This window comes from Ahaetulla prasina, chromosome 2 (genome assembly GCF_028640845.1).
Source record: "Ahaetulla prasina isolate Xishuangbanna chromosome 2, ASM2864084v1, whole genome shotgun sequence".
In the NCBI taxonomy this organism is placed as follows: domain Eukaryota; kingdom Metazoa; phylum Chordata; class Lepidosauria; order Squamata; family Colubridae; genus Ahaetulla; species Ahaetulla prasina.
Window position 1 is genome coordinate 38,499,034 of NC_080540.1, and position 18,769 is coordinate 38,517,802.

The following is an 18,769-nucleotide window of genomic DNA, read 5'->3' on the forward strand; positions in this document are numbered from 1 at the left end:
AATGTTGGGGCACAAGGGAATCATCTACCTTTTTTTTTTTGCTTAGAATTGTTTTCTGACCTCAGGAAATACACACACACAAATATAGTCACAAATTGAGAACACGTTAAAGGAAAGCCTAGGGAACCAAACAGGTTTCTAAGCAATAAAAATTGTTCTGTGTCTAAAGTATGGCAAAATTTGGATGGTAATCCACATAAGGGGCGGACCATCAGCTCACTGACAGAATGCACATCAGCCCTCAGACTGTCTGCCCAAAGATGGCTGCAAAAGGTGAGTTTCCCAAGCAGTCCACTTTCGTTTGCATTTCTGGGATGGATCAAACTGAGCAGTTGGTAGTTATCTGCCCATCAGATCTTATATGAACCATAGTCCCCAAAACAGATTTTGTTGTTTGATGGTATAAACCAGGGGTCTGCAAACTTGTCTCTTTTAAGACTTGTGGACTTCAACTCCCAGAGTTCCTCAGCCAGCAAAGCTATAATGGAAACTCTGGGAATTGAAGTCCTCAAGTCTTAAAAGAGACAAGTTTGCAGACCCCTGGTATAAATAGTATTGTTGTGAAATATAAGCTGTTTCGAGTAATTGCAATTGACTGTTTGCAGTTAAGATGTTCAAACTGGAGTGGGCATTTTTATCTACCTATCTACCTATCGAGTCCTTCCCAAGAACCTGAGATAGGCAGATGTGGATGTTTGATAGTGTTATAGATATCATCATATCAGTGGTGGGTTTCAATTTTTTAAACTACAGGTTCTGTGGGTGTGGCTTGGTGGGCGTGGCATGGCTTGGTGGGCCTGGCAGGGGAAGGATATTGTAAAATCTCCAATCTCACTCCACTCCAGAGGAAGGATACTGCAAAATCTCCATTCCCTCCCCAATCCAGGGGAAGGTTACTACAAAATCCCCATTTCTTCCCAATAAACTGGGACTTGGGAGGCAGAGAATAGATGGGGGCGGGGCCAGTCAGAATTTTTACTACCGGTTCTCCAAACTACTCCAAATTTCCGCTACCGGTTCTCCAGAACCTGCTGAAACTCACCTCTGCATCACATGATGTAAACTGTTCCAAGTAAAGTTGCCTTTTGCAATTGACTGATGGTGAATTTGACAATGCTGATGGTGCTCCAATTGGATTAAGATTGTACTCAATGGGCTTATTACTATTGGTGGTGGTGGTATTATTATTATTATTATTATTATTATTATTATTATTATTATTATTATTATTATTATTATTATTATTATTATTATGTGACAATTCTACCATTGGAAAACCTGAAGGACTAGATTAAAGACAGATCATCATGGAGAAAATCTATGTGGTCACTAAGAATCAACATCAACCTGGTAACACACATAATCGCTCAATCAGGATTAAAATATCTAAGATTATTCTCTCGCTTCTATTTCCCTTATAATCTTAGTAATATTCAGTAATATTCTTTATTATGTTGGTTTTTATTGCCAATGTTTCTTCATGCATTACTTGTTAAAATGCAAAATATTTTAAAGCAAAGGATAATTCTACTCACAGATTTAAATTTCTCAAATAACGTTCAATTGGGACAAGTCCCTTTAAATGGCAAATAACAGCAACATTGAAATAACAGTAAAATTAATATTTCAAGGAATTTGAACTTTTCAAAGTTCAAACTTAAAAATTAGAATGTTCTAAGCAAATTCTGATTAACTAACTTACCCCGTTTCTAAAAAAAGCGCTAATGCTTTTTAAAAATGTTATCACATTTTAAAAAGCAAATATAATGTTAAAATATGCATGAGATATGCAAGTGTCAATGGTCACACAATTTACAGCACTTCCACAGGCTGCTTTTGTTCAACCTGGCTGGAACAAAAGTTACTATGAGAAATCCCCTTTAATCCATCTATCAGCCTTTGAGGTACTGATGTGCAAGAAAATACCCTTGCATTTTTTTTTTTATCTCAGTAGGCAATATCCTAAAAGAGAATTTGATTTTGAAAATACCTTCAATACCCATTGAAGAAAATGCCCATTTCTTTCTGGAGAAGCATAGAGTCTGGAAGAAGGAAGGGCCACACTTAAGTCATCTAGGAACTGGATAAACCTATATTCATACACTTTATACATAAAGTATATTTATAGATGACATTATATGTCCTCAGAAGCTGCATCCATCCTGACTTCCTCCGCTTCAAGGAAAAACATCCTTTACTTTTTTATTTTTTAAATGGGGGAACTGTCAGCATCCAGGGAAGTCTTTGAGTAATGGAAAGTTATAGAGCAGGTAATAACAACATAACATCACATTCGCTGCAACCTCCAGCAACAAAGAATCCCCCTTGCCCAATATTAAGGAGTCCAAAACTCCTAAAATGCATGTAACTTGTGTTGTCTAAATATGTAGATGGAGAAGTTGAGAAACACACACACACACACACACAGATTGCAGCTGAAACTGTTGAGTTTCAATAGCCCACACGTCTTCAAGTGACCAGAGTCAAGAAATGCTATTACAAAACAATGACAAGAATCCCAGTTGCCAAACAATCACACGAGCAAAGGAAAATCTAATAACCTGTTTCTAATAACCTGTTTAGCTAGCAGTATTATAGATAGGTATGGGGCAGGAGGTCTTAGACAAATGTGGTCAAGTGGTTACGGTACCAGGCTAGAACCAGGCAATGCTGAGTTCTAGTCCCACTTTACTCATCTTTGGTTGTCGTGGGGAAAATTGGAGGAGAAAGGCGTACTAGATATATTTGCAGGCTTGAGTTATTTATAAATAAATAATAAAGGTGGGATAAAAATAAATAAATAATAAATGTTACTGCGGGGATGATTGAGGGAGGGAACAGGAGACAAAAAACTCCATATCATAGAAGTTGCATGATGAGAATGCAAAAAATTCACAAATCTTTTTAGGCCAAACTACATGCTTACATTAAATGTGCAACTAATAAGCCCCCAAATTATAGGGGATAGTTTCCCCTTTTAATCTGCATTACAATTGTTCTGGATTTAGAATATCATAGTTGTGAATTCCCTTAATATCACATAGGATTATATTCCCAGTTTTTCGGTCAACTGCTACCTCCCTTGAGTCATTGTCACTTAAAAATTGTGCAGCCAACCCTACTACCAGCTTTCTAAGCTAAAAAAAGACAAGACACCCAAGTGAAGTAGGACTAGAAGAAAATCATCTCTTCAAATCTAGAAGGGAATGGTAAATTATAAAGGAGCACTTTACACAAACCTCGTAGGGCAGATTTTCCTTTGCTCGTGTGATTGTTTGGCAACTGGGATTCTTGTCATTGTTTTGTAATAGCATTTCTTGACTCTGGTCACTTGAAGATGTGTGGGCTATAATTTTCCGAGTACCCCAATCATAATGGGCAATTGCTGGGAGGGGGAATTATGGGAATTGAAGTCCACACATCTTTAAGTGGCCAAGGTTTAGAAATACTGTTTTATAGGATGATAAGGGACAAGGCCTGGTCCTGCATCTGCTTTTTTTCTGGCCTAGTGTTAGATAGATCAGATGGCGTCCCCTGGCTCTGAGGTTTTTCTGAGAAGGTAGGATTTAACCTTAGTCTTCTGATCACCAGAAACCAATGCTTAACTGTTTCCTACTCTAAAACAGTTGAACATTTTGAGAGGGAGAGGAGATGCTACTAATATGTTGGGTAGACAAAGGAAGGAGGAACCTCAGGTATAAACAGACTCTATAGTCCAGGGCAGTTGAACATATTTTTATCCCAGATTTCCAGAACTGGAACACAAAAATTAATTTGTTAATGTTTTAAGGAAGATGTATTTTTAAGCTCAGAATAATATTTGTCCTTTTTGGAGAAACTTTGGGTCTAGTTCTTAGCCTGCAGACATCCATCCACATTTAAAAAGCTAATGTACAAGTCCATTATGCTACTTAAAATTGGATGTATAAAGAAACGTCCTTTGCCATTCCCTTAGAACAAATATGAGTAATACGATAGGAACAGCCAAGCAATAAAGAGACCTTGGCATTGTTTTAGCCCCAAAGTCTCTACCAACATTTTCCTACACTTCATGCAATCATTCAACACTAATTTTAATTTAAGTCCATTCAGTTCACTACAGACAATGCAAAATCCCAGCTTCCCATGATAAATGGCACTTTTTTATGTAGGTAGTTTCAAAACTTTTTTATCCCTAAGTCACTCTTAAATTATAATTCATGCTGTAAAAGATGCTATTTTTTTAAAAAAAATCCATTATTTAAAATCAAAAGTATATTCATTGACATCTATTTTTAATTTTATTACTTATTATTTATTTACTTCATTTGTATCACACTCTATCCCAAGAGTATATTGGCTATCAATCTCATAATAAAATAATTCATCAATAAAAGAGGCAAAAAAAGGGGGGGGGAATGCATTAAAATGGGCAGAATAATAAATAAACAAAATCCTTTGGAATCAAATCAACCCTCTATTGAATTATTTGTGGACTGAATGTATTAATAACTAAAATAAAAGCTGCTTACTGTATTTATTTGTTTTCTGCATTGATGGATCAATATATAATAATAAAGACAAGCCTGGCTTGGCAGAAAGTCACTCAGCCATGCACATGTATTTTTTTAAAAAAAACAAAAAACAAATTTAGGATTACAGCATCTTTGGATTTAAACCTTTACACTTCAAATAGCCAACTAGGAAATATTAACCTGACTAATGAAATACAATGAAAAGTAATGGAATAATTGAACACACAAGGGCCTGATGCTCCTACCCGCATACTACTGTGATGTTCAATTTCAACTAATTCCTTAATTAACCCTTTGCAAGATCAAGGCTTAAGAGCATAAGATTTTGTAGAGATTAGCTACAAATAGGAAAAACTGCCCAGTTTTGTCTTTATAAGGAAAGTATTTGGACAATCTACACCAGGGGTGTCAAACTTTCAGCCCAAGGGCTGGATGTGTCACATGCAGGCCATCCCCACCCCTGGTTTAGCAAAGAGGGAAAACGTCACAATATGTCACACGACGACGTGAGTTTGACACCCCTGATCTACACAATATATCTCCTTTTAGGAATGGATTTATTTTTAAATGAAAAAGAGAAATAACCCCCCACAAAAAAGTCATAATGCTGAAAATATGCGCCCTTCTTTGCTCATCATTAAACCCTCAATCTACCTCTTGCAAGTAAGCAATGCTCCTCCAATTTACAGATAATTTGTTAATCTTCCTAGCTGCAAAATATTGGTTTCTTTCCCCACCCATTTCCAGCCACAGCCAGCATCCCTTGCTCACATATCCCACTAATGCAATCAAAGGCAAATTTATTCTTTTCAGTCCAAGCAAATGTCTTCCTGAAGTCAGAAGTTGATCATAATGAATAGACGCTACTGTCTAAAGCTGCCATTAGCATATTAATATCTCGCGGCATACTCACGTCGGCTTTCATACATGCTCCTGGACTGGGCCCAGATTTTGAATGGATCTGGCTTCTTCTGCCCTGCGTTGTCCGGCTGGTCTGTCGCTGGTGTTTCAGGAACAGGGTATTCGGGAAGCACCTGAGTGCTGTGAATCGGTGAAGCCGTGTGGGTGCTGTGGTGGCTAGAAACGCTGTGCTGGGAGCTGTTTTGGCTGTCTTTCCGTTCGAGTGGTTGCTGTCCAGGAAGAGAGCCAGAAAAGAAGGAAGAGTAGGGATGGGATGGGGAATCCCAAGAAGGTTAATGATCTGCAAGCAAGCAATTTTCCTTAGCCTTTTTTTTTTCTCTAGCTTCAGCACTTCTGCAAGTTCCTACATAAATATATAAGGGCACTTTGGGGCTTTGGCGATTTCCATTTTTTGCTGAGCGCAGGAAAATTCACCCAATGATAGATAGACAGAATGACGGAGGAAGAGAAAGTCATCCATCACAAACCACACTGGCATCCCTCTGATACTACACAGACCACATCCCCAATTAAGGATTCTGTATGGATTAGGAACTCAAAAGAGTTGTCTTCTGCTGAGGACAGCATTTCAAAACCAGGAATAGGAACAAGGAATGGATCATATCAGATATGTTCAAACAGTTTCTCTTTGGTGTGTACAATGACTCAGTAGCTCTCTCTCACTCTCCTCTAAATACTATACACAGCACAAGCAGACACACAAAGTTTCTCTTGCCATCATAACAAAGTTGAGACTTGAAGTCAAACATACCGTGTTTCCCCAAAAATAAGACCAGGTTTTATATTAATTTTTGCTCCAAAAGATGCATTAGGGCTTATTTTCTGGTTAGGTCTTATTTTGGGGGAAATACGGTACTAAATGCACCCATCTGGCTAACAATCTTAACTGGGGCTTATTTTGGAGGTAGGGCTTATATTACTGTAGGGCTTATATTTCTGAAAAATCATGTTAGGACTTATTTTCCGGTTGGGTCTTATTTTCGGGAAACAGGGTAGCTTTTTTCTCAGATAAGAAAAACAGCTACCAGAAATTAAATTTGAAGGGTGCAATATTTCTTGTTTTAGATTCTTAATCTGCTTTTCGCCAGGAACACTGTCTACCTTACTTTAATAAACCCCTGAACAGAATCAACACATATATGAGACAGAATCGGGGACAACACACCTATATTCCCCTCAAAGGTTAGATACCTAAAATCAAAGTTGCTCTGAATTCTTACATTGGTACAAAAGCAGAATTCTTTGCCAACTGAAATCCATTAGTCTCTAATAAGAAATGTAAAGTGTCATAGTCTGAATTCTCTTTCAGTTCTGATATCTTACAATAGATTGTTAAACATGGGACAAAAAAAAATCCAGTATGGGAATTAGATCGACCATCCATAATTTATTACAACGTTTAGGTTCAGTGAAATGAAATTTACAGAAGAGATTCTCTATCTATATAAATGATAATGCCAAAACAATATGAGCATAAATGACATCAACTTCAGAAGAACAAAGCAGTGTGTGCAACTACGCGGATTCTATTTATCTCCCATACATCAGCAGTGATGACAGCTCAAAATCAATATACATTACAATAACCCAGACCTGGAATAATGTTATGTTTCCACTGTGTGTATGTAAGAATATTCAGACGCATCACAAATATGAAACAAAACTCAAAATAATGCTTGAAACCAAATCAAACTAAATTTCCAAACTCTGAAAATCATTATCCTCTTATTTGAAGTATCTATCATAGCTAGAATATTTGGATTATTTTCTACATCATGTTTTAAGATACTTGTGGGATAGAAAGCATGTTGTTGAGTAAGGACACTGTCTTTAAGTCCAATACATTTGGGCAACACAAATAACATTAAAAGAGATAAGACAATGGTTTTCAAAGAAGCTTGTCTGCTAATGCTCGTCTTTTCACTGAAAGTATCAGAGAACTCCAAATGACAGTCTAGAAACACTGAATTAATCTATCAATGCCAATTATTTTCATATGCTTCAAAGCACAATTTTATCATCACTAACATGAAATATAAAAGAAAAACATACAGAACAACTAAATTGTAGCTTTTACATCATAGTACAGAAGTATCTTTAAAAAGCAAGGGCTTGGCCAAAACACAATGAAACAACATGTCAGAGACCATGCTGAAAAATATCTCTTTTAGCATGCTTCTTTGATAGAAAAACTGCAGTGGTATCTTCCACTAATCCCATCTATATCAACTTCAGCTTTTGTGGTGTAAGCAGCAGGCAGACATACTTTCTCTCTACCATCCCTTTTCACCCCAAAATCTGGATTATTGTAGACAAACCTGACTGGCTGCTAGGTTTTCTAAACTGATTGACAGCGAGATAATACTGCTAGAGTTCCAAACTGTTACATCTCTAAGGTAGAATTTCTACCGCAGTGTGTGTCCTTGCTGATTAGGATCATGTTTCCAACTGAGGAAGAAGACTATAATACAATTATGAAAAATTATGCCAGCGAGAACCTGCCAAAAGGAATAGGGAATGTGAGCAAGCAGGAGAAAATGTAATTATGGAGTTGGATACTACAATCTGGAGCTACCTAAGCTCACTTCATTGTCAAAAATATTCAGCACTCCAAAAAGCTGTGTCTGAAATATGGAGCATATTTAAAAGAAAAGTTTTAGAAGCACTTTTTGGTAGCATTTCATAAATAATATATTCATTGATTATTGTAACAGCATTTTTATATCACTGTCTCCCCTGGCAGTTGATTCAAAAAAACAAAACAAAACCCAGATATAAACTCATAGAAACAATGCTAAAAAAAGACATCATCCCAACATCAAAACAGTGACATCTATTACTACAGATAGTTCTTGACTTATGACCATAACGGGGACCATTATTTCTGTGGCTAAGCAAGGCAGTTGTTAAGTGAGTCACAACCAATTTTTCAACCTTTTTTAAAACACACTTGTTAAGTGAATCACTGCAGTTAAGTGAATCATGCAGTCATTAAGTGAATCCAGCTTCCCTCCATTGATTTTTGCTTGTCAGAAGCTGGCTGGGAAGCTGGGATGTTGTAACCACCATAAATATATGCCAGTTGCCAAGTGTCCAACTTTTGAGCGCATGACAGTGGGGATGCTGCAACGGTCATTCAGTGGGAAGTCTGGTGATAAGTCACATTTTTCAGTGCCATTATAACTTCAAACTCTCAGTAAACAAATGGTTGTAAGTTAAGGACTACCTGTACTCAACGTTCATCCATTCATTTTCTTAGAAGCTACCTGATTTGAAGGATTCTGGGGCCCCCACCATACACCAGACAACATAGAAATAATATAATAGGAAACAACAACAACCAAACTGGAACCGAAAGGGGGAACAGAACAAGATGGCAAATGCAGCGGACATCCCAAAACATCCTGCTGCAAAGGCATGCAGAAGAAGTGAGCGCTCACCATTCTCTGAATGACTGTTAAGGAGGCTCCATTTAGCTCCTCAGCAGTACATTATTCTAGTGGCAACTTGCTGTGGCCAACTCACCATGGCCAACGTGCTGCAGGACAACTTGCCATGGCCAACTCACCGTGGGCCAACTCATCGTGGGCCAATTTAACAATTCTATTTGATTACTTAAAATAAATAAAAAAACATTTTATTTTTTGCCATTCACATTTCATTCTGCCCCTCCCTTTTGCATCGTTTTTTAAATGATTCTATTCCACCATTTCTTTGATATTAGTAAAACACTTATCCCGCAATGAGATGTTCCATGGTGAGTTGGCCATGGCAAGTTCTCCTGCAGTGAGTTGGCCATGGCGAGTTGGTTGTGGTGAACTGTCGTAGACCTATTCTAAGGAGTGGAGCCTAACATAAGACACAGGGTACTGACACCCCCTGCCTTAGAACTCTTAGCGTCCCAGTTTGGGATGAACACACTGGATGAGTCAGATCTATCTGAAGCACATGGTCCTGCAGATACCTATGGCCTTATAGGTTAAAGTGAGCACTTGAAATTGTACTCTACCAGAAGCAAACATAGCACTTTCAAAACCAATGTTAGGTAGCACTGGTGCCTCTCACCCATAACTAGGCAGGCTGCTGCATTCTGTCCTTGTGGGCAGAAGAAGAATTGCTCCTTCTGGATAGTCTTCAAAGGCAGCCCCATGTAGAGTACTGCAGTATAAAATTTGAGAGATGATGAAGGCATGGGCAACCACTGCCAAGTCCTCCTGCTCCATGCAACCTGCTGCAGGATAGCAAAGTCTCCCTTCCCATGGATTCCACACACCTATTAGTAGCTGTGAGTTCTGAAAGTATCCGCATTCATTCAGGGGGGAGCAGAACCATGGAAAACCAGGCCTTTTCTCTCCCAGCTCTATACATGATATGCAAACACACCACCAATGGTCAGTTAAGTGAAAGGCCATTCAAGAGGTCAAATATAGGTAGCAGCCATGCACTTCCCTCTACCAGGCTGAACACAGACCATCCATCAGAGCAACCAATGTGATCCAGACCATCTGTTGTCTCTAGAACAGTCTGGAGTTGGAATTTCATCATTACCTCAATAATTTGCCCTAAGAAGAGGCGACTGAAGCAGGCAGCACGCAGCAAGATTCGCCACACGCAGGAAGACGGCATATAATGCCCCCTTCAAAGGTAGAACAAATACTCCCTTGGTGAGTTGACATAAGATCTAACCTTCTGCCCCACCTCCAATACCTCTGGGCGGGTACCTGAGGTAGAGCAAGAATCAATCCTACAAGTGGCAGAACTCAAACCGCAAATCACCCTATCCATTTTCTCAAGAGATCACAAACCTAAATGAATCCTGGGTTAAAATGCTAGATTCTACCCAAGTCATTGTTGATTCTCTTTTATGTGGAGTGGGCAGAACAAATAGGAGTGATTTTATGTGTGGAAATATTTGCCACATCTCATTACAACCTTCAGTAACAGCTTCCTGTTTTCTACACACCAAGCGGGCAGGGGTCACCCTAAAAATTGCTGCAGGGACGCCACCTACAGTGAGAATGAGAAGAAAAGCCACTACCCCCTGTATCACTATGGTGGATAGTCAATCATGCCCTTATCCATATATGACCACAATTTAAAGTAGTAAAAGTTCTTTTATACACGAAAATAAGTGGAAAATGGAAAATAAATGTCTAAGGAGATTCTCAGTTATCCAGGTAATGGTTGCACACCCATTTGCATTACTCAGGTGACCCCCGAGGACACAGATAAACCTCCAAGTGCTTCAATGGCTTTCTAAAAGAATGCAAATGACCAGTTGTCTGCAAGGAGTATAAATCCTTCCATTCTCCACCATCCAGTTAGAACTGAAGAAGAAATGAAATGTCTTCAAAGAAAAACAAGAAAGTCCAGTTGCCTCGTGAAAAAGCATCTTTGGGACAATTGGAAAATAGTAAATTCAACTCCCAGGTAGTCAAACACAATGAAGTTAAAGAGGTATATTAAAAATATAATAAAGGTGGGATTTCATTCTGTAACAGCTATTTTAGCTTGAACTCTTACACTAATTAAGTTGTAAGACCTAAAATATGACAACATTTATTAGTAACTGCTATGGAATGATAGCAACCCTGGCTTTGCAGTGATGAGTAAAATCTAAGAAGTAAAGATGAGCATAGAAAATGAAGCAACTCTTAATATGACTGAAAGTGCTGTTTTGTTTTAAATGAATACAAGTGTGTTTCTTGAGGAGATGTGGCAATTCCAAAAGCGAAAATTGCTTTGTGACTTTATTGACACCTTGTAGAAGCTTTTTGTCCCATCAGTGACATTTTTCTAAGATGATATCCTTCCAACAGACTTAAAAAAAATTAACTTCAAATGACATTTTGAATTGACATTAATGACATAATGACATTAGCTAGCTCTCCTTTCTCAAGTACTACATTTTCTGTTGCTTAAATGTGGCCAATTTTCTACTTATCAGGTATGACTAATTCACGCCTGGGTTTTTGTTTTTTTTGGTTTTTTTTAAAAATGCATATACTGTGAAAACAACCTTTGGATGTAGACAATTGCTTCTTCTTCAAGTACAACAGCATAAAACATTTTAGTTGCCCTTTTGAGTGTTCCCATTTAAGTCTGCCCACAGGAATTAAGGCATGGGAGGGAAATCCATTTTAAAAGGTGGTTGCCAAATTTAAAAGTGGAAATGCAAAAGAGAAGCAAAACAGCAAACTAAACCATTGCTTAATCAACTTAGCATTCTAAGCCTTTGCTCACTACCTCGCTTTTCTTCTGTCCATTCCAATACATAGTAAGAAAGCTAGAGAGAGGGAGAAAGAGAGAGGGAGAAAGAGAGAGGGAGAAAGAGAGAGAGATTGAGATTGTCAGGGTGGGTGACAGGTTAAGGCATTATATTTGGACTGAAGAAACCCATTTAATGGCAGTTCACTCAATTTATTTATTTTATTTATTTATTTATTTGATTTTTATACCGCCCTTCTCCCGAAGGACTCAGGGCGGTGTACAGGCAAATAAAAACAGATAGTACAATATCCAATTTAAAATGCAATTAAAAAACTTATTTTAAAATTGGCCTGAAAAGTATACAATGAACTAAAAACCCCATTTAAAATTAGTTAATAAGAATTTAAAATTTAATAAAATTCAATTTAAGCCAGCCCCGCGCGAATAAAAAGATATGTCTTCAGTTCGCGACGGAATGTCCGAAGGTCATGTATTTGGCGTAAACGCGGGGGAAGTTCATTCCAGAGGGTGGGAGCCCCCACAGAGAAGGACCTTCCCCTGGGGGCCGCCAGCTGACATTGCTTGGCGGACGGCACCCTGAGAAGTCCCTCTCTGTGAGAGCGTACGGGTCGGTGGGAGGCATGTGGTAACAGCAGGCGGTCCCGTAAGTACCCAGGCCCTAAGCCATGGAGCGCTTTAAAGGTAGTAACCAAAACCTTAAATTGCACTCGAAAGGCCACAGGTAGCCAGTGCAGTCTGCGCAGGAGCGGTGTTATATGGGAGCTACGCGGAGCTCCCTCTATCACCCGCGCAGCTGCATTCTGGACTAACTGAAGCCTCCGAGTGACTTTGTCCCTGCCTTTCTTCTCTCTTAGCCCCATTTATCTCACAAGCTGCTTGTGTCATAAAATGTAGGGGAAGTACATTTTATGGCACAGCACCTTAAGGTTTCAGAGAAAGGTGGCTAGAACTGTGACAAACCCAACCAGTCACCCAATCAAATTTATTTTTAGCAGAAGGTAGTAATTCAAGAGCCAATAGCACTCGGAGGCACCTGGAGAAAGAAAAAAATAAAATAAAATAAAATAACATATGCTAGCACTATGGCTGGGGCAGGATCAAATATCAAGCAGGACAATCAGTGGAAATTCATAGAGAATTGGTCCTACCTGCTCTGACCAGCTTGTAGTGAAGACAAATTTAAAAAGTAATAAAAATAATACCATATTGTTTCACATTATCTAACAATAATTTTAGCATAGATTTAGGACCCTTGAAAACTTTTCAAGATGAGAAGCATTGCTCATGTTCGCAATGTTGTTTAACTGAATGACATAAAGCATGGGTGTCAAACTTGCTGTGTCACATTGCGGTCACATGATGTTTTGTGAGGTTTTTCCCATTTGCAGAGCTGGGTTGGGCGTGGCCCCCAGTTTTACACCCTGAAAAAGATTCAGACTGGGTTTCCAGATCAAACCTTACTTAACTACTGAGTAAGTCAGAATTGGTTGGATTTATACAACATTTGATGAAAAATCCAACAAATCGCATTATGCTTTGGCATGATGAATGAACTCTAACTCAAAAATATTAACAAAGTAAAAACATTTGGTAACTTCTTTAGAATCTTTCTATGTTAGAAATCTAGTATCAATGTGAAAATATCCATATGCATATTTTGAACTGCTTAAAATAGGGAGTTTATTTAATTCATTAATTTATTTGACTGCCCACTTACAAAAAGTGATTTGAGAGGTTAAAATTTCTCCAAAGAATAGTAGAAATAAAAAAAGAACATAGTGCATATGAGACAAAATCATTCAAAACCAACAATGCCCTAAAAACAATTGTAGGAAGCTTCGATTCAGAGATTTGATATGAGAGCAATTTGACTGAAATCATCCATCAAATTGAATCTTCGAACTAAATCAATGAGTTAAATCAAGTATAGATGCCTTCAAATCAATTCAATGAATTTTTGTTCATACACAAATGACCCTTTTTCCCCAAAACTGCAAATCCAAATCAAAGGGAAACACAAAAGCATAGGAAAACATACACTTCAAGCAAATTGATTTGAACTGCAAATCTGAATTGGATCAGGGCTGATTTGTATACCCTATTAGAGAAACTTAAAAAAAAATGTCTACTTCTCCTTCACTTTAAAAAATGTCTTGGGAATTTAGCACTCAAATTTTATTTAATAAGACTAAACAGAAAGTTTAGAGGGCATATCTAGAGAAACAGAATAATTATATGTGAAAATGACAAATGCGGCCATGACTATTATTACAATATATTGTCACAGCCATAACAATTAGTTGTCATAAGATCCAGCATGTTTATAGAGAAGGGGACCAATATAGGCATGGGAAAATGAAGATATGTGGTCAAAATGTAAAAATAAAGATATCATGTATGAACTCCATTGCAGTTTTGAGCTTTAAATATACAATGGAGTAATGCTGTCAAACTCGCAGCCTGCGGGCCGGATGCGTCATGTGCTGGCTCCGCCCCCACCTGGTTTAGCGAAGGGGAAAAAAGTCCCAATCTGTCACATGACGCTGCAATGACAACACGAGTTTGACACCCCTGGAGTAATGTAAAATTCACACCAAATACTGAGACTTTAAATAAGTCTTCTACTTTATTCTTACTGACACAACAGGAACCTTATTTACAGTATTTCCATGTCTGGGATAAAAAGAATATTATCTCTTCTCCACTAATGAAAAATTGTTTCCCAATTGTGATTTATGGATTTTTCCCCCCTTTAAGTGCCTTGTTTTAAGAAATCCTTACATCATTTAGTGCCTCTAAAACATACACTTACTTACTCATTTTATTTATCCATCAATCAAATTTATATAGCTGCCCATCATCTCACAAAAACTGATTCTGGATAGTGTACAACCATTACTTTGAACAATAAATATATAAAGTCATTATTAAAATGTAAAAAACACAAGGCACCCAAAAGAATGAAGGCAGAATTTTGAAATTAACCATAAATGATCCCAACCTTGTCCTTTCAATTCACCTATGAGCTTTGCTTACTAAGAAGTAGTAACATGGCTCAATGAGCAAAAAGCTATTGAATCATCTTGGGGCAATAAACAGAATGCAGAAGTGGGAGGAGCCTATGGACCACCATTTTCCTCTAGCCAAAATTGTTCTCAAGACTCATACTTCACTTTCTGCTTTAAAAGTTGCACTGCCAGATTTCTTTGCCTATTGCTTTCTCTTTGAAATAATGAAAGCTACCTTGAGCTTTCAAGCCATTGACAACTGTCTGCCACAGAGAACATAGAAGAATGTAAAGAGATGCTATGACTCTAGTATGAAGAGAGGGAATGCCATCTTCTAATGTTTATTTGGAAATACACTGGTTTATTTTGGTGTTAAAGTGCACAGAATTGATTGTGTGAAAAAGCGTATTCCTGCTATGGAATATTCTGGTGTCTTCCCAACATTTTCTTGGTTTTGCCCAGGATGTATCATTCTGGAAGTCATTCATTGATTAGTAAATGTGAAAGCGGAGTAAAATTCTTTGACTGGAACACAAAGCTTTACAGTGTTGCTATTCAATTACTATCATATGCAAGTTTTGTTTTAGATATTTGAGTGCCATCCATTTTAACTGAAAAACTGCAGCCAAATCTCTAATGACACTGCTATATGTAAACTGAAACCAATCTCCAGATTTACAATTAGTCTTAAGAATTTGATAAAATGATCTAGGAAAGAATGCACAATAATAATATATGTGCTAGTCTTTACGACAGAATATGTTTTACTCTTAAGGCTAAAAACAAACTTGCTTTGATATTTTGATGCCCTGTCCTATGCCGCTAGTCACAAAAGCTCTGTCAAGCTAAGTAGAAAAAAAGACTAAAAGGATAATGTATGAACTGTGTACCTAAACTAAAAAAATGAGATTTGAATGATAATCACATGGTATATGTTATATGAGCAAGAGGTAGACTATACTGGGCTCTTTGAGAAGATAACCTCCTTCCAAGCTAATTTCTGTTGCCTATAAAAATCTAGACATATCTTTAATAGTGGGCAGCAGTCTTCCTGAAATACTACTTTTTTATTTTTGCCCCAAAATGATGCAATGTCTTATTATAGTCCATGGTTCAATCCTACTTTTTCTTAAGCTTCAGTACTTTGGTGCTTTCATTCCAAATGGAAATGCCACACAATTCTATTTGCTGGAATGGCAGCTCTGGTCACATTTATTTATCTGGAGCTCAAAGAAAGGCAGCCGAATGCATCAACATCATTTGGTTATCTGGCAAGTTACATTGGCTTGTTTGTCCTATATAGGCTTTCCAGGGTAACACTTACAATGAAAAAATGTGGGCAAAAAAATATTTATATAACATATTCAAAAATGTCGACAGGAAGATTTTGTCCACACATGAAGATAGAAATTATTAGATGTTTTGCTTCTCAACTGGCACTGGTCTGTGTTTTAAAAAATCCTGCATACAATCGAAGGCAAAGTGAAATCGATTTTGCGATTTCATTTCATATAAAAGGTACCGTATCTCATAGATAAATGGGAAGAAGTTTTCAAAAAAAATGGTGTCCTTGAGAAAAAGAGTAGACATGTATTCGTCTCCTTCCTTCATGGTTCTAGTTGCAAGTCTAGAAGACTGCTTCTGTTTCAATGACATTTCCAGCGTTAATAACATGAGCATAAATGCAACATATACAATGTCATCGTTTTTAATATACGGTATCTTCACCATTTTAGTCATCCGATAAGATAACAGCTACAGTATTCCATCTTTCTCTAGGTTGGTGCTTTCCAAAATTGCCAACCAGCAAACACTATTTTTTAAGTCCAAACATCTGGAAGGCATCCACAGAAAGTCATTTGTAGTTAAGAGTGCTTTTTTTATAATTGATTTTATGATGGAGATGAATGTAACTCTTTATTCACAAGCTTCTACCAAGTGGTAGAAGACAACTCCAAATTAGTTACAACAGCAGATTCAGAGCAGTAAAGAGACTTGAGGGACCAGGACTTCTGTGGGAACTTCCATTTTCCATGTAACTTTTCTTCTGACTTGCCTTATGATCTCTCCACTAGTAACTAACTAATCCTTCTCTACTGACCCTTGTCATAGGAATGGAAGTAATATTATCAATGTTTATCTGATTCACCTGGCAAAATGGTTGCCCTTACTCATTCTACATATGCAGTTGTATCATATAGTTGTTCTGTCCCCCCTCGCCTCCGTCCAAGCGATGGCTTAATTAGCCAGTACTATCAGCTTTGGCAGCAAACTAGCGAGCGTATGCCAAGTGACTCTGTTATCTCCCTTGATGCCGATGAGTCACCCAGGAACAAACAGTACTTCAGCTCTAGTTAAGCAGTTGATTTGCCTGCTATGAAGAGGCATAGCAGCCCTCGCTGGTTTTATATCCTGTGGGGTGTGGCTCCATGAATCAGCACTTCCTAGGCCTGCTCCACCCCTGCTTCTGTTGTTCCCGCCTCTCCTGCCTACGAAACCTAGGGTCCAGCCAGGCCTGATTGCCCTCAGCTGGATCTGGAGGCATGGCCTGGGGGGGGGGAAGAGTCAGGGGACGGAGGCCTCGTTATCTCCTCCACCTGGCCTGCCTCTGGCTCCTGAGCTGAGCCAGGGAAGCTGGTGCTCCCGAGGTAAGTCCTGATGGCCCTTCCCCCTCACTTTCCAAGTCACTTTCTGGCAGGGGGCCCGGCTCGGAGGGCACAGACACAACAATAGTGTTACCACTTATCATCTGAAAATGACTAAATTGATAATTTCCATAGCACTTACAGAGATCCCCTATTTGTCATAGTGACGTAAGGTATCTTCATTCCACTTAGTAAGCAATGTTAATTTTTCCTCTATTTTTATATGCACGGTCACTCACGCCCTCATGACGTCTCGCCTGGATTACTGCAATGCTCTCTACATGGGGCTCCCCTTGAAGGGCATCCGGAGGCTGCAGTTAGTTCAGAATGCGGCTGCGCGGGTTATAGAGGGAGCCCTCGTGGCTCCCGTATGACACCAATCCTGCGCAGACTGCACTGGCTACCTGTGGCCTTCCGGGTGCACTTCAAGGTTTTGGTAACCACCTTCAAAGCGCTCCATGGCATAGGGCCGGGTTATCTACGGGACCGCCTACTGCTACCGAATACCTCTCACCGACCCGTGCGCTCTCACAGAGAGGGACTCCTCAGGGTGCCGTCAGCTAGGCAGTGTCGTCTGGCGACGCCCAGGGGAAGGGCCTTCTCTGTGGGGGCTCCCACCCTCTGGAATGAACTCCCCCCAGGACTCCGTCAACTTCCGGACCTCCGAACCTTCCGTCGCGAGCTCAAGACACATTTATTCATCTGTGCAGTACTGGACTAGATTTTAAATTTACAGGGGTTTTAATTGGTTTTTAATATTTATATTTATATTTTTAATAATTTGGCATTAGAATAAGTTTTTTAATGGTTATCTTAATTTGTACATAAATGTTTTATTTGCCTGTGAACCGCCCTGAGTCCTTCGGGAGATAGGGCGGTATACAAATATGAATAAATAAATAAATAAATATATGATGATTAAGCATGGACGTGGATATTTGAATGTGCAGCATCTGATAGTGAGATGCAGCTCATGAAAGCTTATGCCTTTTAATGAAATTGGTCAGTTGGAAAATGTGCTACCAAACTCCTGATTTTTTGCCACTGCAAATTTACACAACTTTCCTCCTACAATGACACCTTTTTGTATTTATGAAAAGCTAAGTCCATTTGTTTTTCACAACCAGATGCATTCAGTTTTATTTAGGTGACAACTCCCACCATATTCCCATCATACTCATGAAGCAATGTAATATTGTGACCAAGCTTGAACAATGCTCAGGAAAATCACTCCTACTATCAATCTCACCAGGTAGACTAGACCATGAAATCAACTCCACAGGAAAGCAAAAACTACTTTCCTCGAGACTGGCTAATAAAATCTTACAAGTTTGATTTCGCTTTACCGCCTCCTCATGGGTTCAGTGAATTGGGGAGTGCCTGAACCATTTCTAATTGTTAACTGGGTGTTGTGGAGTTTAAAAATGTTCCAGTCCCTTTTGCCTAAACT

At 38.6% G+C, this 18,769-nt stretch overlaps 1 protein-coding gene across 31 annotated transcripts in view; it reads right to left on the minus strand.

Moving 5' to 3' along the window:
* The window catches only part of MAGI1 (membrane associated guanylate kinase, WW and PDZ domain containing 1), a 534,475-nt gene that overhangs the window by 40,554 nt on the left and 475,152 nt on the right, over positions 1-18,769 (minus strand). For all 31 annotated transcript variants that reach the window (XR_009153941.1, XR_009153943.1, XR_009153946.1 and 28 more), the window contains one exon: positions 5,428-5,644. Coding sequence is in view for 24 of the 31 variants with exons in the window: in XM_058173838.1 (XP_058029821.1) it covers positions 5,428-5,644 (217 nt within the window). In the remaining 7 variants the exon portion in view is untranslated. The remainder of the gene's footprint in view (positions 1-5,427; positions 5,645-18,769) is intronic.